At 39.5% G+C, this 25,787-nt stretch overlaps 1 protein-coding gene across 1 annotated transcript in view; it reads right to left on the bottom strand.

The window, feature by feature from the left end:
- Nucleotides 1-14,081: 14,081 nt before the first annotated feature.
- LOC141788208 (adhesion G-protein coupled receptor G5-like) overlaps nt 14,082-25,787 on the bottom strand; it is a 20,415-nt gene continuing 8,709 nt past the window's right edge. The window contains exons 9-14 of the mRNA XM_074667080.1: nt 25,272-25,387; nt 22,365-22,633; nt 22,159-22,255; nt 17,742-17,871; nt 16,910-17,066; nt 14,082-14,216 (exon numbers count right to left, since the gene is read on the bottom strand). Coding sequence (XP_074523181.1) covers nt 14,122-14,216; nt 16,910-17,066; nt 17,742-17,871; nt 22,159-22,255; nt 22,365-22,633; nt 25,272-25,387 — 864 coding nt within the window. The 3' untranslated portion in view covers nt 14,082-14,121. The remainder of the gene's footprint in view (nt 14,217-16,909; nt 17,067-17,741; nt 17,872-22,158; nt 22,256-22,364; nt 22,634-25,271; nt 25,388-25,787) is intronic.

Genomic DNA, 25,787 nt, shown 5'->3' with positions numbered 1-25,787 from the left:
AAAATGTTTTTTTGTGTGTGTGTGTTTTTTTTCTTCAAAATTTTAGATGCTGAAAACAACCGTCATTGCTTTTTCTCCTTTATCTGTCATGTTTCTTCACACTCAAGTCAAGTTTTCTGACGCGATTTTGAATATTGAGCGTGAAAAAGCTGGTACACTGCTGAAGAATGCGTTAATGTGTGGTTTGCTCTGAAATGCACACAACACTTTAGCCACATTTACATGGAGTCAAATATTCCCAATAGAATCGGGTTAGAAGCCAAAACGGAATGAAAATGCTCCATGTAAACACCTCATTCGGAATAAACAGGCCGAATCCCAATGGAATTTCATTCAGATGCACAGGGGTAGATTTCCTTTTCCCATTCTGATTAAAAGCAAAATCCTGTCATGTAAACGGTGAATCAGAAAGTTGTCAGGCTGGGTTCTGTCTGCGCATGCTCTGTCCTGACGTAAACAAGCAGTGACGTATGACGTCTACTCACATGGAAACATGGCGGCTTCCATACAGAGCACACAGCACTGGTCTGCGTCAGAAAGTTTGTTTTTAATACAAACTCTCAAAGAACTGGACATTGTTGCGCGCTTAGACGGTAGGAAAACAAGAAATACTGAACTATTTAAAAAAGTCCACGAAAAATATGGCACATGTAAACACCAGATCGGAATAGATCCCTTAACATGTAAACAGTTCGCCTGAGAGCTTCAATCAGAATGATTATAATCCGAATGAGAAAAAGTCTGCATGTAAACGTGGCTACTGTAAGATCAAACGAGAGAGATCTTGTGCAATCGGTCTGTTGTTATCAGGTGTGTGTGGTCTCTAAATGTGTAACGGCTGTGTGTCAGCCTTAACACGCAAAAACAAAGTTGTGCAGTTTGCTCTTCTTCTTTAGCTCCTGAGCTGAATCCAATCTGTGCATGTGATGAACTACCCTTTATTTACAGTCAGTTTAAGAAAAATGGGAAAATTAGAGCCAGCTCACAAAACAGCTTTTACTTATGTAATTTGTCTTATGTTATACATACATTTCTTTTGTTATATTGAAAATGATTCTGCTTATTGAACTGAACCTTTTGAAACACAGGAACATCCAGATTTTTCTATCACAGGTCTAACACAGCCTGGTGGTGGTCTGTCCAATCTTTACAGGAACAGGAGACTTTCATTCCTGTTTACATGCTGACAGTAAATGACTGATTCACACCTACCTCCTTCATCGAAGAAACTGCACTCGAACCTTGAGTTATTCTGTGAAAATACAAACAGAAGAAGAAAAACATTAAAGAGTATGTGTAATTCCACAGATGTCCACTGGAGGCTGACTCTGAAAGTGTTGAGTGTTGTGACCATAGACTGTATAAAACATGGACGTAGCCTCCCTGACGTCACCATCTGTTCCTGAAACGATGAACTGAAGCCAATCCGCAGACACAGCCACATTTGCCATGACGCCGGCTGTGAGTTTCCTTTCTAACAACTACAGGTCGCCTGCCAGTCATGTGACATGAGCTGTGTCTCTGATTGAACAATCAAACAATCCTAATAACTTCTTAACCGCCAAGTAAAAAAAAAAAAATCCACCCTTGCACAGTGTGTACTGATAGAGAAATCAGTATTTAGGACCCAAGCCATTTTTTGGACAAAGCTGTAAATATGTTTTTAATGCCGTAAAAGTCAATTTTGATGGCTTGGTGTGTATGTGACTTCTGGTCTTTCTGCAGTCAGCTTCACAGGGATTCTCAATGACCTACAACTTTTAGCCTTTCCACATAGGCTTCATTTTACTAACCGGTTGTGTTGATGTTGCCCCCTGGTTGTGACTGATAAAAGGGGCACAGCATTTTGTTTCAGGATCAAACTCCTGTATGTTTCTGTACATCACTAACACATCCTCTGAGTTACTGTGACTGATCCACACTTATCCTCTGAGGTTACACGTCTATTTAACAGAGACAGTCCTTTGACAAAAACCACAGCCAGGAAAAAACATAAAAAAAATAAAATGGATGTCCTCTCACTCAGTTTAAAGTGAGGTCACCACAAAAACTGCTCCCCCTGGAGGCTGGCTGCGGTATAGGCAAAACAAAAATATCTCCCCGGTCAATCCAGATGGGCTGTGGTCAAATTTCAAAAACTTGATACACCTGGTAGAAATGTTTCTCACATCTCATTGTTGTGGTGATTTGAAGATATTATTTGGCGGCCTTGTACTCAGGTCCTCTTTTTCTGAAAGTTATGTTTTTATACATTTTTAGAGGTTAAAAACGAGGCTTTACGTCGTGTTTAAATTGACAGCTGCATTTTTGTGTATTTTTTCTGGAATTTTAAAATACCTCTTGAATATGGAAAAAGGGGAGAGGCAAAAAGAGATTAGACTTTCCAAAGAAACAAAATAATTATTTTTGTCCCCTGGCTCCACTCAGATTCTCTCTGAAGCCCTCATCGTCGCTACAGCACAGACTCTGCACAATGCACAATGGTGATGCCGGCGGTTATACCACTCCACTGCTGATTAGCTTTCTAAGCACTGACCCTCACAGACTTTGAGAAACCAACGTATTAAGTTCTTGTGTTAATCGTTAAATAACTGATTCCTGAAGTGTGATCAGAGGTGACCGTCATACTGTTTTAATCAGAAAGCAATGGTGGCGTGTTGAGGTTAAGTGTTTTATAGATACATTAGCATTTGTATGACCACATAAACCCCTTCTGATATCAATATCATTAAAGCTTACTTGCACAAACATACTCACATCCATGTTTCTGGTTTCTAAATCCCTGAAAATCATCCTGACCGAGGTTGCCAGTTTCTTGAATCGGCGATCCCCCAGCAGCTCTATCCGGATTATCATGGATAAGATCTGCTGGTCCTTCTTTAACTGATGAGGAGACAATTAAGAGAGGGTGTGAAAGAAAACACAGAGCTTTACTGATTAAAACATGACATGACTGCGAGTTGATCAGCTTATGCGTGTGTTAGAGGATGACGACGTACTTCAAACTGGCTGCAACTCCTGTAGCTGACCAAAGTGAGGAGCCTCCGGTCCTGTGGGATGTCCTTCAGTGCGCCCTTAGGCAGCCAAACATTGGGCAGGTTTATTAGGGACTGATCTTGAAGCTTTAGCCGATAGGACAAAGAAAAAGAGGAGCCTTAACTTGGACAGCCAATAATTTACACACTAAATAAAGTCTTTGGTTTTCATTGAACTGTGACAGATGCTGGAACTGTTGCTGCTATGAGTAAAAATTTGTATCATTGATCTCTTAAAGGGGCAGTGAGGAGTTTCTGAGTGAGCTCAAAAAAGTCTCTCTTTTAGTTATATGCCTGATCGTAATCTTCACTTCAAAATGAGATTATCGTCGCCAATATAAGAGATGAAAGATTATTTTAAAATGCTACTTCTTAGCTTCCCATATGGGTCAAGCAGAACCGGATTGATTTACTGGAGTCTGGGTCTCTATGACAACACGCGGCTGGCTGATGAAGTCTAGTAGTGAGAAGAGATAAAACATAAAGATCTCAGAATGATTTCTATTATTGATTTTGTTGTGATGGTGGCCACTGGAGCCGAACTGTCAGACAGAAAAAGGACAGAAGAGAAGAAGAAAAATTAACAGAGAGTGATAGAGCATGAGCTAAAGGCTAAAACAGGGGCTAAACTGTTTGTGATAATGTTGATTCCAACCCACAGTCAGCAGTTATTCTGCAGTGGTCTGTTCAAACTTGAGAGTCCATCAATAAAATGAAGAGTGAGGTTACGTTAGCTCTGATTGGTAGATAACTGGCAGGACATGACCATGACTTACTAACATGACACATAACAGACATGTCTCAAAGCACCGGGCTGTCAGCTGAGCTAAATATAGACAGCTACGAAACTACATACATACTCACAGGGTTAGCTTTTAGTCATGTTAGCCTAAACAAACTACTACTACTGACATATGGTGCAAACTTACAATGTTTGCTTGTTGTCACATTTAAAACAACAGCACTACATCACTGTACTGATAGATACTTTACCTCATCATGTTGTATCTGGTAAAAAGTTGACTTGAACAAAACACGCCTGGTTAAAAGTCAAATCTTTACAACAGTGTGTGTGAGACTCCAGCGTCTTTAATATTGTGTATTGAGTTAGCTTTGGTTTGATGACTTGTCTACGTGCTGTGTGGTACCACAGTGTGTCGAATAAATCATCTTCAACATGCTGCACAGTCTGTCCTTATATAGCTTGTTCTCTACTATACACAAAGGCCCGTATGCACATCCAGCCAGCAGCAACAATGGAGACTGACTGTTCCTACTAATAGGAGGAAAAAATATGATCAGCACCTGTGTGCTGAAAATGCGGTGAGAAATTATTGAACAAAAAAATGTAACGGTGAAAGACATTTTCAAAACACTCAGCACTTGCTGAATTATACCCAAGTGAAGATGAGCGAAAGAGAGCAATTTCTCAACTGCGACGGAAATTTGAACAGAGCAAAGATACTTCCAAAAGGTGAGTCAGCTCTCCACAGTCAACTACAGCTGCTAGTGTGGCAGCTCAGGAGATCGTATGTAGGGGTAAGGCGGTCACAGACTGAGAACATGTGAAAAAATCATTTACAAAAATATCAGAGCATCTGTTCTCAGACTTTGAAAATAAAGGAGAAATTGTTTAGAACCTGCCTGTACTTGTACCTGCTGTCAAAGCTATGTCATGTCATGACGTGATGTCTCTGTTTTTTTTTGTTTGTTTGTTTTTTTTTTAAGTAAACTTGCAAAAAAGTAAAGCAAACATATTTTCATTTTGACATGATGGGGTGTTGTGTGCAGAATTTTGAGAAAAAAACAAAGAATTTATTCCTTTTTGGAAAGAGCCTGTGACATAACAACATATGGAAAGAGTGAAGCTCTGTGGATACTTTCTGGATGAACTGCATGGTCTCAGTTTAATCACCCGTGGAACTTTGAACTCTGTCCTGGGGTCATTTCCTGAGAGGTTGGACTCACTGACGTTGAACACATTCAGGGCTATGCCGTACAGGTCCAACGTTTCAGAATGTCCAGCCTGAAGCGTGGTGTTCGCCATGATGTTATGGATGATGTGTTTTTCCGTTCTGTGGAGAGACAACTGGCGTGAGAAAAGAACCTTTCATGCTCACAGACTTCCTTAAAAAAACAGCAGTCATGTGACCTTAAAGGGTTCTAGTTTAGCAAAGGGACATCACCTGTTAGATAATCAAGTGCAAATATAAAACAAGGGATTAATTTGTAATTTAATGCATTGTAAAGTTTAGTTATGTCAGGTTTTTACACTCTGTTGGCATCATTTTTTGCTTTTATTTGCTTTTTTAATTCACCTAAATCCTATTTTGGTGTATTATCATTGTCATTATTATTATTATCACTATTACTATAATTATTATTATTTTAATTGTTACTCTGACTGTTGATTTCTGACAGAGAAAAGGGGCTTTCAATTTAAAATCTCTGGAGGTTGCTGTATGGTTTGATAGTTTGATATATATTTAACAGTTTTTTAAGGCAGTTAAATTATATTTATGTATATATATATATATATATATATATATATATATATATATATATATATATATATATATATATATATATATATATATATATATATATATTCATTTATTTATTTATTTTTGAGAAATTTTGGCCCTTAAAGGAAAATTGTTCCCCAACGTGGAACAGATGTTGAATTATCAAAAATCTTCAATTTAATGACATGTGTATGTGTTTAAAACTGAAAATACGGGGAGAATGCTTTTCTTACTACATCTATGAGAAGAAAAGTTTTTACCATACTGGGAAAAATTGATTGTGCTCCACACATTGAAGGATATCTGAACCACTGCTGTATGAAGTGACTGTATGTTCACCATTACAACGCTAGGATTCATGGATGATCTACTGTTTGTGATGTCACTGAGCAATACTGTTTTCTTGTTCTTATTTAAAACAGCCTAAAATAAAGTCAAACAAATAAAGACAGAAAGAAAAATAAATGAATAATAGTCAAAGTGAAGCTTTGCCCCCTGCGTGACAGAGCTCAACAAAAGAACAGTCATCCTGATACTTACTTTGTGTAGCCTTTCTTAACATTATTGTTACGGTCAAAAAGACCTGAGCAAAACTCTCTGATGTTGTAGAGTTTCTGTATTTCAGACTTCAGGGATGTGTCTGTATCCAGCAAATTCATCAGCTTCAGCACTGGTACTTCTTCACATAGGTAAACACCGCAGATTATATCTGGGAAGACAGAGGGCAGACAAATTTAACTTGCAGACACAGGAGAGGTGGAGCATAATGTATGAGCCAGGTCACCGAGTCACAAAGTTTTCCCTTTTGTTTAAAAACAAACAAACAAAAAACACTGATGAACCATTAGAACTAGCACAGCTAACAGTCTCCTTTAGAGACGTACTCTTACCCTGTAATCTGTACTCCTCCATGTCAAGTCGACTTATGATGACAGCCTCAAAGCAGCCAGTGGATCCATTGAACAAACTGAAGAACCTTTTGTCCTTTAGCATGCATTGGTTGATGCAGAAGTAATCCCGCAGAGAACACACCATGGAATTGTTTCTTCCGTCAGTGCTGGAGGCATTTTTCGATTTCATTGATAAAGTTCCACGTGATATGGTAAAACAAACTGACACAGAGACAAAAAGGTGAGAAACAAACAGAAGACACTTCATCAGACACAGTGTGAGGGGAGAAGAGCTTTTTTGGTTTAATAATAATAATGATGTTTAGAAAATCAAAGTGTGAGATCCCAATGATTACTTTTATTGGAAACAAACATGATGATCATAAATCAACAAGAAGAAAACTAATGATCAGAACAACGCTGAGCTCCAGAAGACACAGTCTGACAAAGAGAGGCAGCAAACCATCAAAGATATTACACACCACGTGACAACATTGGCATCTTGGAGACTGCATGTTTGCATCTGTCCTTGTACCAGGTCACCCAGGTGTATCGCAGTGACTTTATAAAGTTATCTGGGCCCATGTCCCTAACATTTGACACATAGAAAAGTTGGTGACCAACTTTTATTTATTTGTTTGTTTGTTTGTTTGTTTGTTTGTTTGGGGGGGGGGCGTTTACAATAACTCTAGATATGATATTTGCTCAAATATTTACTCTAAATATGAATTTTGTCCACTGTCTGACAAAATTGGTTATTTTTTTTATATATTTGTTTTCATTACTTTCAAATAAAAGCAAATAATAACAACAAACATGCATGTGTTTACATGTCAGGATTAACTCTTTATTTTAAACAGACTGACCCATCAGGCGTGCTGACAGGCTGACAACACCCCTGATTTGGGAGGGAATCTCCCACTTTTTAGCTCTTCACACAGCTTGTGATTTTTTCTGATTGTCCCCCATTTTTTAAGTTTTGTCCTGTGATCTCTTATATTTTCTTTTTAAGTCAAATTAAGTCCTGCACTTGCATTTTTATTACAATAATCAGATGTGTTAATATGACGGGCTCTAATTTAGTAGACCAGGTGCAAGCGCAGGCGCACCTGCCCTGCGCCAGCCTCCGCCGCGCGGACAGGGCGTGACCAGCGCACTTTGCAAGTTTCCTGCAGTGCCAAGAGAGGCGCAGTCAAGGCGCAGAGAGGCGCAGAGCTGCACGTCCACGTCTCCCTCCGCGCAAATGGCAAAGAGGGAGGAGAAAAGCCGTGAGGGGGTTTAACACAGCCGAGCGCTGTTTTCACCAATCAAATGAGCGCCTCTCTTCGCCTTTAAATGCCTTGCGGCCGAGGCGCAGCGTCTGATTGGTCTGAGTGATCCCCAGCAATGCGGAAGGTATGCTAGAAAGAGCCGGAAGCGGAGACAGTAAGAGCTGCTGTCCATGCAGCAGGACAATGGACAGCGGGGCACATCGGAGGACACGAAGCGCATCACCATGTGGGCCAGCTCCCGGGACAGATGTTATCTGTTTCTTCGTCATTAATAGGAGTACAAAATGAAGAGACAGTTACACAGCTGGCTTATCCATTCAGAATACTTTTGATCCACCTGCACTCCTGGTTTGTCATCACCAAATAGCAGAACCTTTGGTGATACACTGTATACTCTCCTGGTGTCTCCTCCTCATCCTCCTTACAATAATGTACTCCATCTTTTTAGATCACGTTAAAAATAAAGACTAAAACAGAGAAATATGGGAAATCACGGGTAAATCCTGAGTGAGATACATTTATTTTGTCTTTTTTTTCTTTGTCTTTTCTCTCCCTCTTATCTTTGAATTAAATGAAATAAGAGAAGCCAGATATATACTCAGTATCAGATGTTAAGGCTGTTTATTGTTTAATTGTAAGATGTGCATCAAACTTCCAGCTGCCGTCAGGTTAACTTTCTATTATGACAAACAGCTTTAATCTGACATCAGATGTGACGGGACAGTTAATATAGATATAAATGTATATGCTGGTTCAGACGGTTACATTAAATAGTGATTGCTGTGATTGTTTATTGCATTAAAATGTGCCTGACACTCTGGAAACCTGCCTCTGAGGCTTTGTTGACATGTGCGCACATGTGCGCCTGTCACCAAATTACAGCTGCGGAGGGTGCGCTCCGCTTTGCACCGAGAATAGACCAGGTCGGAGCTGGCGAGCATTCAGCGCACTTTTTTGGCACGAAATTGTCACTGCACCAACATGAATCTGCTGACACCTCCCCCTGGTGCACCATCAATTCCCTCTGGTGCGCAGTCACACCCATCTCTGCGCAGACGGTTTTATTTTTTAAAAAAAACCCTTAACTTATACCCTGTTGACAGGTCGCTATTTTACCCTTCATACATGAAAAGTTAAACATTTACGTCAAACCCTTCACCAGTGTCACTTCTGTAAGTGCTCCGCTTGGTCTGTCAGAATGCAGTCTCTGAACCATAGCTCTGAACATGTGTACAACACATCAAAATAAAGAGAGGTGACACCACCTGGTGGTAGCTCTTGGCACTGCCTCAGTATATTCATAAGAATGCTGACAATGATTGTTACAACCTTCTTGTTCCTTTTAACGTAACATTTTACTCTACCACCTGTCTGCGCTTCCTGCACGATAGGTGTTGATTGCCCTTGTGACTTCCTGCCTCCTTTGTCTAAAAAAGCATTTTGTTAAAAAGTTTTTTCAACGTTACTTCATAATTAAAGTTATGATAGTTAAAGTTATGAAGATAGAAAAGAGACAAACACACACCTGTGTCTGTTTCTGCCATCAGCCCAGGCAGCAGCAGTAACAGCAGTAAAGGAACCACCATGATTCCTCTGGAGATGAGACTGATGGATGTGATGGAAGAGAGAGAGAGGCATCAGTGTACAGAGCAGAGCAGAAAAAAACATGTTTCCCTGCTTTGAATATATAACCACAGCTTTACCTGTTAATCTGTAACCACTGTGCTTCTTTCTTAAAAGGTACACACCTTTATACCTGTATGACAAGTTCACTGAAACTCTCAGAGAGAGACGCTTAATAGAACTGTGTTTTTCTTCCAACCAGTTTTTCTATTCTGATAACCTTCTTAATGTTTCTGTTCTAATTTTTTATTTATTTATTTATTTTATTTCTATTTAACCTTTATTTAACCAGATAAATCCCATTGAGATCAGGATCTCATTTACAGGGGCGACCTGGCCAAGAGGTCAGCAGCACCCGCTAGATAACAATAAAAAAATAAGAAAAAAAATAAAATAAAAAAATAGAAAAATAGAAAAATAAATAAAAAAATAAAAAACTTTAAAAATTATTTTGACTCTCTTCCAGTAGATATTATAGGGAAACACCAGGAGAAGAAACAGGATAATTCTAAGACAAAATAAAAAAGAAGTAAATTAGAGATTAATCTTATAATAATAATAATAATAATAATAATAATAATAATAATAATAATAATAATAATAATAATAATAAATAAATAAATAATAATAATAATAATAATAATAATAACAATAATAATAATAATAATAATAATAATAATAATAATAATAATAATAAAAAATAATAATAATAATAATAATAAAATAATAATAATAATAATAATAATAATAAATAATAATTATAATAATAATAATAATAATAATAATCATAATAAAGGATGGGTCCTTACTTGGTTGAAGTCATGTGACTGTGGAGCAAACCATTGCTTTTTTAATGGGCAACATGGTTAACGCTGATTTCTCAGACAAACACAAAGTGAATTCTTGTATCCATATAAATTACCAAATTAGTTTTTGAAACACCTTTGTCGTGTTTTAATGATTATTTTAAACAAATAATGCTGAAAATAATAAACACAAACATGTATTCCAGTGTTAATTTTGAAGACCAAACCTGACATTTGAGACATAAGACAGCACAAAAACTGCAAATTCCAACACATGGTTTGCATTTTAAGATAAAAAAAATCAAGGAACCTGTTCACTTTATCTATTAAAAGGAAGTGAAATATCACCCAAATGACCGGCTATAAAAGTGGTCATTGCTTGAAAATAATATTTAGTAAAATTGAAAAGTATATCCCATGGGCATGAAATGTACCCCTGATTCTACAAACGGTAAGATGCTTAAAAATTTGTAAAAATATTAAGGGTAAAAAGACTGGAGAGTAATTCAGGACCAGTGCAGTACAAACAGGAATTAACATGATAAAACATGTACTCCAAAGCTACGGTATTAACATTGAGGAACGTAGAGCATCTTTTGAAATCATACTTTAGTGAAGGTTCCACAAGAAAAATAAGTTTGTGGCTCTCAGTTTACCTTGCTGTGATTGCAGAGAGGTGTGGATTTGTAAAAGTGACTGATGAGTTATTGACCGGGAAAAGACAAATCTGTGAATATCTTTCTGACCCTACCAGGGTTAATAAAAGCGCTCCACTTTCTCTGCAGCTTTTCAGGCTCTTTGTACTGACGACAATGTCCTGCTGATTTGATTTGATTTATTTAGGATCCACCATTAGTTACAGCAAATATGCAGTAGCTTTTCTTCCTGGGGTCCACATATTACACTTACAACAAAAAGTATCCTCTTTTTAAGCATGCCTATATACACTACACTCACAACATTCACACAGTCCACTCATACAGTAGCTCTATAATCCACCACTTGATTGTAGAAATTAACCAAAACATGTTTACAAGTTTATAAAAGAAAACAAAAAACAAACAAAAAAGAAGAGACAACCACAGAACTCTTCTAACCTTTTGTGGTGCCAAAAGATGAAATAATTCCATATTTGTTAAATCTATACTAGATGATAACTTTACTAGACACTCCAATTTCCTGATAATTGTACAGACTGCTGTGACTTTTCTGTTAACCTGTAGACTCAAATAAATGTATTTTCATTAATATGTGGGAGTATTCTCTCAAATTTCATTTTTATTCATTTTATTCTCTTCACCATGGTCTTAATACAGCAGAAGATTAGGGCCATTGAAACAAACAAAAAAAAACGTTGTTTTTTTTTGTTTTTTTTTGTTTTTTTTTTAATAATAATTTTATTTATTTATTTATTTATTACTATTTTTGTTCTGAGAGAAAAGTCAGGATTCTGAGATTAAAGTCAGAATTATGACTTTTTTTTCTCTGAAAAAATGTAACAAAAAAAATGTACTTTTCTTTTCAGTGGCCCTAATCCTCTTCCCTACCTTAACCATCTGTTTTAAAAATTATGCAGAAAGTTACATCAACACCGACAAAAAAAATGTGGATTTGTTCAAGGTTTAAATGTGAACTTTTTACATGGATCAAAAGTTTTGAAGTTAGGTCTTCAACCTCTACACAATAAAACACAGCAGTGTAACACCCCAGTGAAGACAACCTGTTAAAATGACCTCATATAGACACCTGGTGTTATAGATTAAGGCTTTTCTTACCTGTGAGGCTGACAGCATGAGCCAGACAAACTGCAGCAAGCTCGGTGTGTCAGCGAGTTACATGAGGCTTGAAAACAGTCTGGCTCCTGTTGGAGCTTTGGGAGGTGTTTGTTTTATGCAAAAACGTCTTTTTTAATGGAACCAAACCAGGTCTGACTATATGACATGACGTAATAAAAGAGGAAGCTCACTGCACCTGGAAAAACACTGGTGACAGTAAATGTTGGAGATGTGCTTGATGTCTCCATGATACATTTACTCATGTGTCACTTTAAGGAAGCAATAGGCTCAAAATGGCACAAAGAAAGAGATCATGGGTTGAAGAGGCCTTTTGGCTCTCCGTTAGGATCACCAACAACCAGCTTATATAACTTGGGAAACAATCTGAGCTCATTTCTGTTTGTTTAGTATGATTGAGTGGTAAATCTGGTTACATTTTGAAGATATTTGTTGGATTAAGTCACAAGTGTAAATAGATTTTGGATTATTGCAGAAAATATATTTCTGTAACATTCTCAACTCTGTAATCTGTATATCTGCAAATAATCAAATAAAATAGAAATGATCAATTATGCACACACATGCTTATAAGCAGTGTTTCCTCTAGAAAAAAATGTTACTTGTGTTGTAGAAAAATCTGCAACCAGTCAAAATTTGCACAATGCTCCAATGGCTTGCTTTTGAGAGTTTGAAAGCAAGTTACAAGAAGGATGCTCACATTAACATTGTAAACTACCCAAGACACAAAGGTAACTTGAGTATTTGTAAATTGTTGCTTCCACCCCTGCCATCAACACAATGATGACTTCTGGTCTCACAAGGGCCCTAAACATTAGCCCCGTATACATGGACCCAAATATTCTGCTTGCATTCGGTTTAACCTTTATATACACCTCATTCTGAAAGAAAAGTGCCAATCCAAATGGACATTTAATCGGTTTCACAGGGGTGGAATATTCCTTTCCCCAAACCGATTGAGGTATCATGTATCCACTCAGACGGAAAGTTGTCAGGGTGTGTTCTTTCAGCGCATGCTTAGATATGACGTAAGACGCAACTAGAGACGTTCCTCAACTTTAAAAATGGCGGCGAGCCGTCAGCACTGGACTGCTGCTAAAAGTTTGTTTTTGATCCAAACTTTGAAAGAAATGAACATAATTTCAAGACTAGACGGACAACAAACTCACAATACGGAGTATTGCAACACCGTGATAAACAAACTGTCGTCTTCCAGCTTTGATAAATCTCGTGATGTTTATGTTTTTCTCCGCATACCCCACTGACTATTCTGTTTGATTACAGCAGTGCATGTAGACCAGAGATTGGAATATCCCTTTCCATGCATACTAGTGTTTTTGGAAGTCATTCGGAAAGATTCCATTCAGAAAGACGAAAAACTCCTCATGTAATCGTGGCTAGTGTGTCCTGAGCAAGGCCCCCATGTCTAAGCTGTAACTGGTGTCTAAAACCAGGTCAGAGAATCTCTAAAATCCAGCAGATACCCCCTGAAGTGGGCCTGAAGTGGGCACCTGGTGAACCACAACTTTCATCACTTCCACACAGTTAGCTCATACTTCAACAACAGGTTGCTGCTCAGGGGCGCAGCAAAGCTAACTCGTTTCACAGAGGCTGCTGAGCAAGTTGTCACAGCAACAAAGAAAAACTACTCTGAACAGAGGACAGAAAACCACCGAAACATGATTTGAAATCAATCTACCTGAGTCTGAACAGGTCAGGTCACCAGATCTTTATTTGTGATGACTATTCCTGTTTCACATCATCAAGTGGTTAAACAGACAAACATTGTTACAACCTGCTTTGATTTTCTGAAAGAGGCTCTGAGCTCTCCACATGGTAGAGTTGGGTAGACCAGAGGAGAAATAGATATCAAACCACAAAGCTTTATGAGCACAGGCTGGAGTGAAATGAACAGATAACTGAAGAAAAACATCAGAATCAAGAGCTAACGAGTGATGTCTCGTTCATTTGTGTTGGTTGCAAAAAACATCATAACCTCAGGTTAAAACAACAATAACAACAATAATATTACACAGATTATAATGATAATAACAGCAAACTTCACAGTAAACACTTATACAAACACACACACACACACACACACACACACACACACACACACACACACACACACACACACACACACACACACAGTCTCCATCTCTGAGGAGTTTAGACTCAGCCGTTGGTACTTTGAGTCTTACTGCTTGTTTTAGCAGCAGTGTTTCCAAACTTCCTCAGAGACATCAGGAACCACAGGAAGATGAAGAACCCTGAGTGAAAGGAGAGAAAATCAGATAGAGAAGTGTTAAAGTGTTGGACAGACGATGATGGGGGCGGTCACGCCACACATGCAAATGTACCTGTTCATACCCACATCATGTACCTGTGCTGGGTCACTGTTATCAATAAACAAACAGGCCAAAACTAACAGCACAGGACAGAGCTTGTTTCAATATTATATGATACTTCCTTCAACATAATTTGCCTTTTAAATGATTTTGATCCTGACACAGCCGCAGTTTCAGTTTGCAGTATGGAAATCCCCAGACTGAAAGAATTTCACCTTAAAATAAAATATATTATTATTTTATTTTTATCTTTTTTATATTACTTTATTATTATTATTGTTATCATTATTATTATTATTATTATTATTATTATTATTATTATTATTATTATTATTATTATTGTTATTATTATTATTATTATTATTATTATTATTATTATTATTATTATTATTATTTTTATTTTCATTACTATTATTGTTATTATCATTATTATTATTGTAATTAGTAGTAGTAGTAGTAGTAGTAGTAGTAGTAGTAGTAGTAGTAGAAGTAGTAGAAATAGTAGTACACATTAAAATGTGTAATATTTGTATTACTGATGCCATCCTTTGAGACACTGAAAGCAGTACAGCTTTGAGCCTTGTTTACATTTCGTACTTGACTCCCCTTATGAAAGAAAAATATATGTACCAATATATTTTTGAAATGTATAATAATATATTATTGATATATTATGATATACATGGAATAATATATTGAGGGCACATATACAATATATTATATATTCATGAAATATATTGCAATATATTGCAAAATATACAAATGATTGCCACTTTCCATATATTGCAATCTATTGGAAAATATAAATACTGAATCTCATATAGGGGAATAAATATAATATATGACATGATATTTTCCAATATGCTGCAATATATTTTTCTTTCGTAAGGGTCCACATCACGGCCCACCCAGTAGATCTGCATAGAAGAAGAAGAACAAAAAAAAGCACAACAAATGTCTAAACACAGGCTTTCACAGGGTCTCTTGTGTCAATGAAGGGGTCTCAGACCCTGGACCCCCTGTTTTTCGCTAAGCGATGTAGACGGTATCTAAATTGGGGATTTTCTTAGACCAGATTCTCCAAAGCCACAGTGTGTGGATTGTTGACTGTGAATTTGTAATCTACCATTTGTGTTTGAAAATCTATCCAAAGTGATAACCTTAACAAGAAAGTCATAGATGCTAAAAGCAGCTACTCATTTCTCACCAAAATGTGGGAGACTGCATTGGGACTCAATGTTCAAAATAAACACTGAAATGTTCTGTGGTTGAAACACAGAGTGGATAATACATGTGTTATTGGTAGTATTTGTTTTATTAGAATATGGGAGGCCCCAGTGAATTCATGTTCTCTGAAGCGAGGCTCACTGTCTTACACTTTGAAAACCTGTGGCATAGACCCTTTCCCAAATGATACTATGCATCCAAACTAACTGTTAACATGCATGAGCGAACAGGTTTATTCCTGTTTACATGGTGTCCCGATCAAAACCGTGACCCACAGACAACATCTGGACGCATGAAGAACACCATGACATAATGTCTTGATTGGCTTTGCTCCAGTCCACGTGACACAACATGCTCTTGGAGAACCCCACAGACTGCAGGTTTTGTAGTCGGAAATATGAAACATGTTCACTTTCTATGATCTCTCATTCAGAGGCCTTCTGAGCGGCTCCGACCAGACAAAATCACTCTTCACACAGCCCACACCATAGAAAAATCACACACAATGTCATTTGCAGACATCAGACAATCAGGCCCTAGCTGGCTTTGATCGTAAGGAGGGGATTGGGAAAAAAAAAACAACCCCTTTATCCCATAGTGCCTTAAATGTATGTTGTGGTTCTGTACTCTGTACTATCAAAAAACATAAAAAAGAATAGTTTTAAGAAACATTATGTTTTGATTTTTCTGGTGTTTAAAAAGTTTGCCATACCGAAATTATGTGACCTCAGTAATGTCAGCCTGGCAGGTGAGGGCAGCGCTACGTGATGTCAACAGTGACAAACAGGAAATGTTTTGTAGACCAGACCACTTCGGTTTTTGTGGTCTGCTCAGGCTGCGAAGGCCAGGTCCTCTGAAGGCTGCAGACCCTGAATTGGGACACAGCTTCTGTCTTTGTCCCAGCCTTCGCTCACGGTCACAGTCTTTTGAACCTTGCTTGGGGCCTGCTTTTTTGATGGGGCCTATTTTTGCTGTCTGCCTGATTCCTCTGCCGGATTATTGACCGCCCTCTTATGCACTGAACTCTGCCTGGGTCTGATTAAACCCTTATGCCTTTTGGAACTCTGGTCTGATGTTTGCCTTTCTGTGCTCAGTTTAATGACACTTCTAATCTTTTTAACTTTTATTCAATAAGCCTTAACCCATGGAATTGTGGGGGAATCACTGGTGTAGTGGTAACTAAAGAGAAAATCAATAAAGTATTTCTTGATTTTGATCTAACTTTGCATTTACGGGAGTAACAGCTGTCAGGGAAGTTTGCAAACTTGGGGCCTCACTCTTGTTCTTCCCTCAGGGCTGATCCAGTGTTTGCATGCGCCACACCAACCTATTGTGGCTGCAATATCTGAGGAGAGAGATGAACCGCAGGAGGCAGAAAGAGTGCAAACCTTGCAGTGAGTTCAGGATGCAAAAAGTGTAGAGTCCAGGAACAGTCAGGTAGCCAAAAGAGAAGAAGACCAGAGCCCAGGGGATGCCCAGTAGAAGGGTGACCCCCAGCAGGGTGCAGATGTCCTGCTTCACTCTGTCACGGTCCATCTGTCCAGACTGTCCAGACTGTCCAGACACATGCAGCCAGCATTAAAACTTTGATTAATGTTTGGTTCTTCTCAAATAAAATCAGAGTAAAATGAGTGACCAGGTTCATCAGTGCTACTGGAGACAGACTGACTAGAGTCAGGAAGACTAAAAACATCGTAAACTTCACTCATATCCTGAACGACTGCTAACTGTTCGCCTGGTTGGTGGTGACGTAGCTTGTACTATTTCTAACAAAGTACCGTTGGTGTTTGACCAATCAGAATCAAACTGCTTCAGGAGTGGTCAGACCTGAGGACTGGGGCAGTCTAACTCTTTGACCCGCCTGTGCATGGGCGCTCTTGTTGACTCTGGACCATTTAAAGGCTCAGGAAACCTGTGCAGGTCTTCACAACATTACTCAACAATACTCAGCTTCTCATCTGTATGCTACATTTAGGAGATTTGGATTCTAAATTCTTCAAACATTTCTCTCTGAGTGCAATGAATCAGTATAACATTAATTTCACTTTTTGAATGAAACCATTAAGAGTAAATCAAGTTCTCTGTTTCTTGTTCCCTGTTTGTTATTAATCCCCTTGTAACTCAGATTTCTGCCCAGACTTTGAACCTGTCTGTGGTGGCACCAGCCGGGCGTTTGACTCACTAGATGAGGAGAAGTGAAGGAGAGCAGACGACTCAAACCTGTGTCCTCTGGCGCAGACTCACAACCCGTCTGATGGTCACTCCTAACATGGCCAGGTTGAAGCAGAAGACCAGGCTGAACACGCCCACTGTGGTCACCAGCTTCACCGTGGTGTTGACGATGTAGCAGCTGCAGAGAGACAGAGCAGAGAGGGGTTTCATCTCACAGCCAGCAAAGTCAAATACAAGGTCAGAGGGGCCGGTGTGGACTTCATTTGAGTCAGTATTTTATTCATTTTGACTTTGTTCATTCTGGTTGAAATCATTTAGATCAAAGATCTCAGGTCAACTGTTTACATGTGACGTGATCAAATCTGGTATGGTGTTTACATGGGCTACGACATCTACTCAAAACAGCTGATGCACAGACGAGTGACACATGCAGATCTATGATAACATCACGTTATTATCAAAGATGGATGTCCATCATCGATTTAGTACAGTCATTCTGATTGTTTCCACACTACCACAAAGCTGTGGTAGTGGTAGAGAAGGTCTGCAGGCAGTGCTGCCAACGCCTCTGAAAAACAAAGTCACTTTTTGGCTTTCCTAGAAGTTAAAATGACGCCATCAAATTATTTGCATGACAGGTCATTTGCATGTGTTTGTCACAGACACTGTAGGAGAGAGGAGGATTTCTCTGCACTGAGTGTTTTGGAACAGGGGAAGAGGCTAGGCACCCGCTGCTTATTGGGGACGGATCAATAATGCTTTGACAGAAGAGTCTCCCAACCCCAAAAGAGTTGCTAGATCTGTCTCTAGGAGCTTTTCAATACAAAAATAAATAGATGAATGAATAAATAAGAAGTCACCAGACAAAAGTCACTAAGTTGTCAATGAGTTGTACTTGTATTGTGCATGAACTACAAGACAGAGTATGTGTAGGTAAACCCCGCCTGACAACTTTCTGTCTGCCTGTTTATATTGATTGAGGTGATTTTATAGAGCATTTCTATTTGGTTTGGGCTTCTAACTCAATTCTAATCAGAATGTAAAGCCCCGTTTCCACCAAGTAGTCAGATACAGATTAGTACAATTTAGTACGGCTTGTCCAGGTTAGGCTTGGTCTTGTTTGCATTTGCACAGCCAACCGTGCAGTGGGGATCTAGCCCAGGATAAGTCAATGGATAATGGATAAGTCAAAAGCGACAAAATGCGCGCCGTACTGAGACGAACCAAACCGGACTGCTTGGTGAAAGCCAACTCAAGGCTCCTATAAAGCCAGCTAGTGTGATGCATTCTTTCTGTGAAGACAGGATGCAATGACACACTGTAACCACTAGAGGGTGTAACAACCCCTGATTTAGGGTTACATGGAGATGTTTCCTGTTTGGCTGTGGTGCACAGCAGACCTGGGGGGTATTCCACGAAGCTGGCTTAGCTCAAAGCCTGGCTTATTTGGGTTAGCCACGCTAACTTTAGCGAGAGTTGGGTTCCACAAACGAGGCTTAGGGCTAGCGTAGCTTGGTAACCATGGTAAATTAGCCAGTGCGACTAGCCTGGTCCCGGTCAGGCTACACGTCAGGCTTACCTTAGCTGCGTCTCAGAGAAGGTCAGACCGGCTTCTAAAAGACGCCTTGTGAACTGCAGGTGTCACATTAAATTAATCTATACCTGTAATATTTGATGTTTTTGTTCAGAACCATAAACTGAGACCTTTTGGTAACTTTTCTGACACCTGCTTAAAACCCAAAAAGTCAGAAGGATCGTGAGGCTCCGCTTTCACGGTCCGTATTCATACTGAAAATCAAGATCAAGCGAGCTTTTGTCCTTCAGCTCCACGGGAGGTTTCCGTCCTCCCTGAGCTCGCTTTAGGACACCTGCGTGATCCTTTGACAGGTGAACCGCCCCAGTTATACTAGACTGGAATAACCGTTAGTCAAGACATGTCAGATACTAGACTGTCTTTGCTTAAGGTGGGAAAGTCAGTGGCTGAGAGGTTAGAGAGTAGGGCACAGATGCACGGTGATCCATGCTTTATTCGCAGCGTGGGTTCGATCCCACTTGTGGTAACTATTTGAAAATAACTGATTTTCTTTCTTCTGTCACCCTCAAAGTACAGTCAACATATAACAGAATAAAGGCACAAATTGTCTTATGATACAAAAGGTGACAACAGCCACAATTTTCCATAGAAATACCTTCCTTTACTGGAGGTCCGTTCTGATCATGATGATAATGTAAAGGTGATTCCACATGGTGAGATAACTTTGTGTCTTCCTCCTTATTTAAATATAGGGCACTGTATCACTGACACATCTCATCTGACAGCTGAATCATCTCTAATAAAAAAAAATGACATCTCATCTACATATCTTTTTCTGCTGTTTTAGTCAGTGTTTGATGAAACATCACCCCATGAAGTATATAGGCCTATATATATGAACAGCTTTAATTTAATCAAGACCAATCTCCTCTGGGCCACATCAGTGTGAGCAGCTTCAGAGTGAGAAGAAAAAAGGTCATCAAACTCAGCAGAAACAGTCAGTGTTGATTTGACACATAAGCATGATATTCTTGAACCAGCAGCGTCTCTGGCTTTATTAATTGCCACCGTGTTACCCTTTTATGTGATTTTCACTTTGTAGTCATCATACGACTCCATGAGGAGTTTTTTCTCCGCTGAGGGAAACATCTCCGCTCTCGGTTTTGACATTATATGGTCATTTCGACAATCGACATGTCTGGGCTTTTTATCTACCGCGGACACGCGCTTAGCCGCAGCTTGGATCAGCCTGGCTTGAATAAGCGTCTCTGAAAATCAGCTGAGCCTCGTTAGTGGAACGAGTTGCAGCTAAGATTAAAGTGGCAGCTTATTCAAGCCACGCTAACCGGCTATAGCCCAGCCTTCTTTAGCCAGCTTCGTGGAATACCCCCCTGCTCAGCTGCTGGGTTCCAAGGAAACTCTATTGAAACCAAACAAAACCGACACCTTAAAGAAAACCAAACACAAGTACAGATACATTTAAAGATGAGGAGGATCTGTTTTAATTGGACTGCCTCGCCACTCTTTGGCCCGGAGTCCCCGCACACTGTTGTAAATGACTTTTAGTGAGGCCTGTGTTTGTTTTTTAAGTTAAATGGAGATCAGATCAAAACAAATTTTCTTTGTTCAAGACAACTTTTACTGATTACAATGCACAGAGTAAAAGTTATTTATCAGTACAGTTACGTAGTGCTATGGTTTGAAACATGACAACAAGCAAACGTTGTAGCCAGCTATATGTGGCGACATCATCAGCCCGGTGCTCCTGACATGTCTGTAACATGTAAAATTAGTGAGTTCTGGTTATGTCCTGCCAGTCATCTACCAACCAGACCTAACGTGACCTTGCTCTTCATTTTACTGATAGACTCTCAAGTTTGAACAGAGAAGGGAGACTTTTTTAAGTTCACTTAGAAACTCCTCACAGCTCCTTTAAATTGTGTATTTTCTAGCTTGGAACAGACTTTGGTGTTGGCGTTTTGGCCAATAGTGGCATTGCTTCAGTTTGCCTCTGGCTGGTGTGTCTGTAGCAGTGGCGATTGCTCTAAGACTGCAAGGGAAGCTCAGCTTCCCCTAAAATGTCCCTTAAAAAAGTGGTGATATGTTCTGCTGTGTGTACATTTCATTGACAAAATATGCGCTAGAATTCCTTCATCTTTTGTTCAGAATCAGCTCCTATCACAGGTAACTGGCTCCACCTCCTTCACATTCATCCCTGCAGCATCTCAGCGCTTTAACACAGTTGGACACTCAGGGTCTTTCTGACTTCAGCGGGGAAGCGTAGAGTGGGTTGCACTGTGGAAACTGGATGGTCATTGGATAAACGCTGGACTTTTTCCCGCCCATCGGACGCTCAGCGTCTCTGGGGGTCTATGGGGCAGTGGGCTGGCCTGGATTCTGGGCTTCTGCATGATCATTGGATGATCTGTCTGAGGCCGAATCCCTTTTTGATTGAGATGAGCAAGCCAGTGATCTTGAGAATCTTCTGAGTTCTACATTCAGTTGTTCTGGACTGATCTGGAGGCTTTATCGATCCTCAGCGAGTTTACTTTTCTTAAAAACGATGAGCGTTGTGTTTAAAGATTCTCTCTCTTTTCACCAATTAGCAGTTACAGCTACAGCTGTGGAGCTTCTCCCCCTGTCACTCACACTTACAGTCTGTCGTAGTCTCACGTAGCAGCTCAGGCTGCGAGCAAGCTGACACCGAGGGTAGAATTTACATTTAAATGAATAAACAAATTTATGATGTAGGCCAGAAAAAAATGAGCTTCCCCTCCTTGACTGACCAGCAGCTGCCACTGGTCTGTAGAGGCTGTGCAGTGAAATATCTGAAGTTGCCATGACTCTCTAAGAGTCTGTGAAGCAGTTCTAGAAACACTCAGCACTAACATATAATATCAAGCCTGAATGGATCTCCCAGACCTGCCTTACATTTCAGTGCTGTTTGGGTTGGAGGAGTCCAGAGGGAAGATACCGTACGCATCTCGATCGATGATGACCACCAAGGACACAATGACCACAGGGACTCCTGAAACACAAGATTCAAACTGACGCTATAACAAGACAATCTCAATCCTGTAGAGAAATAAAAGACAGTATCTGGACCTATCAGGTGATAGTGACATGGCTCCACTCACCCCACCCCACCACACTGAGCTTGAGCAGGTATCTCCTGATGTAGATGTTGAAGACTCTGACCAAGAGGAGGTAGAGGTGAAAGCCCTCCAGAGCCATCCAGCTGAACGTAGCGAGCAGGGAGTAGTGGAGAGCCAGGGCAAAGTAAAAACAGAGACTGGAGGATGCCAGTGCTGCTACCGTGTGGCTGGGGAGGAAGTGCACGTTGAGGAGGATCAGAGAAATGGCCAGGTTGATGTGGACCTTCATGGAGACGTCTGCTCTGACTTTTCTGAAGAACAGAGGAGAACACACCTTAAATCATTACCTCTTAGTGAAACCGCCGATGACTCTGTGAGACGACAGGAAACCAAACCATGGGGAGAAACTGATCATTTCAATACTCAGTTTAAGGTCAATATTCTGGTTTCTGAAACATTTGGAATCATTTGTTTACAGGCGTTCCTTTGAATAGAGATATCCTGATAGATGTATACATGACCAAATATTCAGGTTAGAAAAGGAGGAACCCAGGGAGGATTTTCAGGATTTTAAAAGCCCGAGTATAAGCATATCCCAATTTTTTAAAAATAGGTTATTGGTGTTCACTGGGTTATTGCTAATATTCAGAATATGAAAGAGTTAATGACTGCATGAAAACCTAGCCAGCAACACCTGCCTCCAGATCAGCTTCAGAGAAGATCAGCAGCTTGGTTTTGAAACAATACACCTCAGAGAAACGAGATTTTTCATCCAAGACACTGCTAAGCATGTGCTGGACAAAATCAACAAGATGAGACATGCCACTCTGTCCACAGGGGGCGCCAAAATCAGCTCAAAGACAAGGTTCCTCACATCTTCTTTAAAATGGGAAGAATGATCCTTTTTTTTTTTTATTTGAACCGTCCTACCTCCACAGTATCTTTCCATGATTTACAGTGTTTTATATACTCTTATTTTAGCCTCTGTCTGAAATACTTGGTCATGGATCAATCAGCTGATGCTTCTGCCATGACCTTATCATTTCACTAAGTCTCTCAAAGACCAGAGCCTGTATTTTACAAAGCATCCTGAGGCTAGAAGTAGCTCTTGGTGACACCATTCTTAGAAAAATCTTAGAATTCCTTTGATTTTAAGATTTTTCTTAGAATTTACCTGCAGTAGGTGACAAAGTTATTCACAAAGCGTGGTAGATCTTCAGAGAGCTTTGGTGAAAAGCTGTTAGGAGGAGGGATGAGGACTTTAAGAAGCCCCAGACTGGATGCTGATACTGGTGTTGGACTTTCCAACATTTAACACAGTTTCTGCCACCGAGACAGAAGTTTAGCTGGTGATCCAGCTAAACAGAGACAACCAGGGACAACCAGCAAGCCCTGGTCAGAAGACCTGAGTGACCTACTGGTGAGGTAGGGGTGGAGCAGGTCAGCAATATAATCAGTGGCCTGATTATAGAGAGCTCTGTACACAAGGACAAGAACCTTGAAATTTATTATTTATTTGACAGGAAGTCAATGTAGAGAGGCTAAAACTGGCCTGATGAGAGTTGTCCGACTGGACTTAGTCGGGAGCCTTGTGAAAAGTGAAATACAATAATCCAGCCAGGATGAAATGAAGGCATGAATGACCATTTCTAGCTCAGATTGAGAAACAACAGACCTGAGTTTAGAAATGTTTCATAAATGAAAGAAACGTGACTGGGACAACTGCTTTACATGGTGATCGAAGGACATGGACTGATCAAATATAACATCAAGATTCCTGAGTTCAGGCTGGACAGCAGCAGAGAGGGAACCAATGCAATGAGAAAGCTTGGTAGCCACAGAGTCAGAGCCAATAATTTAGTGAGGAAATGGACAATTGTACTAATGGTGAAATGTTTGAGTTCATCAAACAGCTGCTTGTTGAGTTATTCATGGAGTTCCTGAAACATTGCTGCACTGCTTGTTCCTCAAAGCAGCTTTCATACTGCTGATTTTATTTTGAAACACTTCTGTAGAAATACCACACACATTTCCTCAGCCCAAGATCTTTATCTGAACATTTCCTCTCTCTAAGTTTATCTGATTGACTCTCTCATATCAGCTGTCTGTTTATTCTTCTCAATAAATCGTTATTTCTTCCCCTGAAAAATGTTTTTCTTGATCTTCTCTGAGTCACACTGTTACTGCTCACCATGTTTATTGCTGTTGATGTGTTGTCAACGGATGAGGTTTTCCTGGAGGTTCCCCTGAATTATGACGTGATCTGCACCTGCCTTGCCTTAATGATGTGAACAGGTAAATAAAGTCAGGATGATTCCTACAACTTTTGAACACCCAGCAGTGAAATCAGATACGGGCGAAGAAATGAGCTGGGAACAGACAGTAAAAGGAAAAATTGAAAGTAGGAAGGGCTAAATATGGTGGCTGGTAGGTGTCAGATAATGAAAAAAAAAAAGCCCTTACATGAATGCAACAGATACAGCCACAATGGATGTTAAAAGAGGTTAGTTAACCCAATGGACACAGAAAAGTTGTGAAAGTAAGTCAATGATTATTTTCTTTTTTAACCTCAGCTATGATAAATAAAGCTTTGCAGGGTGTCACCTTGTGATATCCTTCATAGAACTTACATTTCTGTATTAACTGGCAATACATCATTTTTTATTTAGCTTTTTGAATCAGTCATACAGTTAGCATTAGAGCTATATTTAGCATAGCTGAGGCTAATAAAGAAATTCATCATTTACTTGCTTTCACAACTTTTCTGTGTCCATTAGGAAAACCAACCTCTTTGAACTTCTGTTATGTCTATATTTTCAACATGTTGTGGCTTTTGCATTTGTGTTGTGGTGTTTGCAAATTGGCTGACACCTGCTGGCCGCCGCAGATAAAGGACAGGAGGAGCTGAGAGCAAAGCTACCTGAAGAACCTGAGGTAAGATATAACTACCTCTTCATGATGAAAAGCAGCACCGTGATGACCAGTACGAAGAGAGACAGGCTGCAGCCAATCAGAGTGATGTAGGAAAGAATCTCCAGGTGCTCAGGTGAGATGTCAGACGACACCTGAGAGAGATACAATAATCACTCATTTAGGTCCAACAAAAGTGACTGTAAAGAAATATTTCATTCATAATGTCAAAAAAAATGTTGCAATGAGGTTTCAGTGTATCTTTAACAAATACTGACTGAGTAAAGGGTCCAGATGAAATATGTGCAGTAACACACGTTTACTGATCACTGTTTATTTTTATTTATTTATTTATTTGTTTGTTTATCAGGGACGATGCATATTAATCCACACTTCTTTTTTACATTGTAAATATGCCAGAGTTAGCCATAAGCTAATTTTCATCTGTAGTCCCTGAGCAGGTTGTTAAAAAAGAGGAAAGTTAAAGCCATTCATGCAAAAACAATACAACACAATATAACACAATACAACACAGTATAACACAATATAACACAA

This window comes from Halichoeres trimaculatus, unplaced genomic scaffold (assembly GCF_033239565.1).
Source record: "Halichoeres trimaculatus isolate MK-OKI-2021-1 unplaced genomic scaffold, fHalTri1.1 fHalTri1_scaffold_3, whole genome shotgun sequence".
In the NCBI taxonomy this organism is placed as follows: Eukaryota; Metazoa; Chordata; class Actinopteri; order Labriformes; family Labridae; genus Halichoeres; species Halichoeres trimaculatus.
The sequence above is the reverse complement of the archived record's forward strand: the minus strand, read 5'-3'. Positions and strand labels throughout refer to the sequence as shown.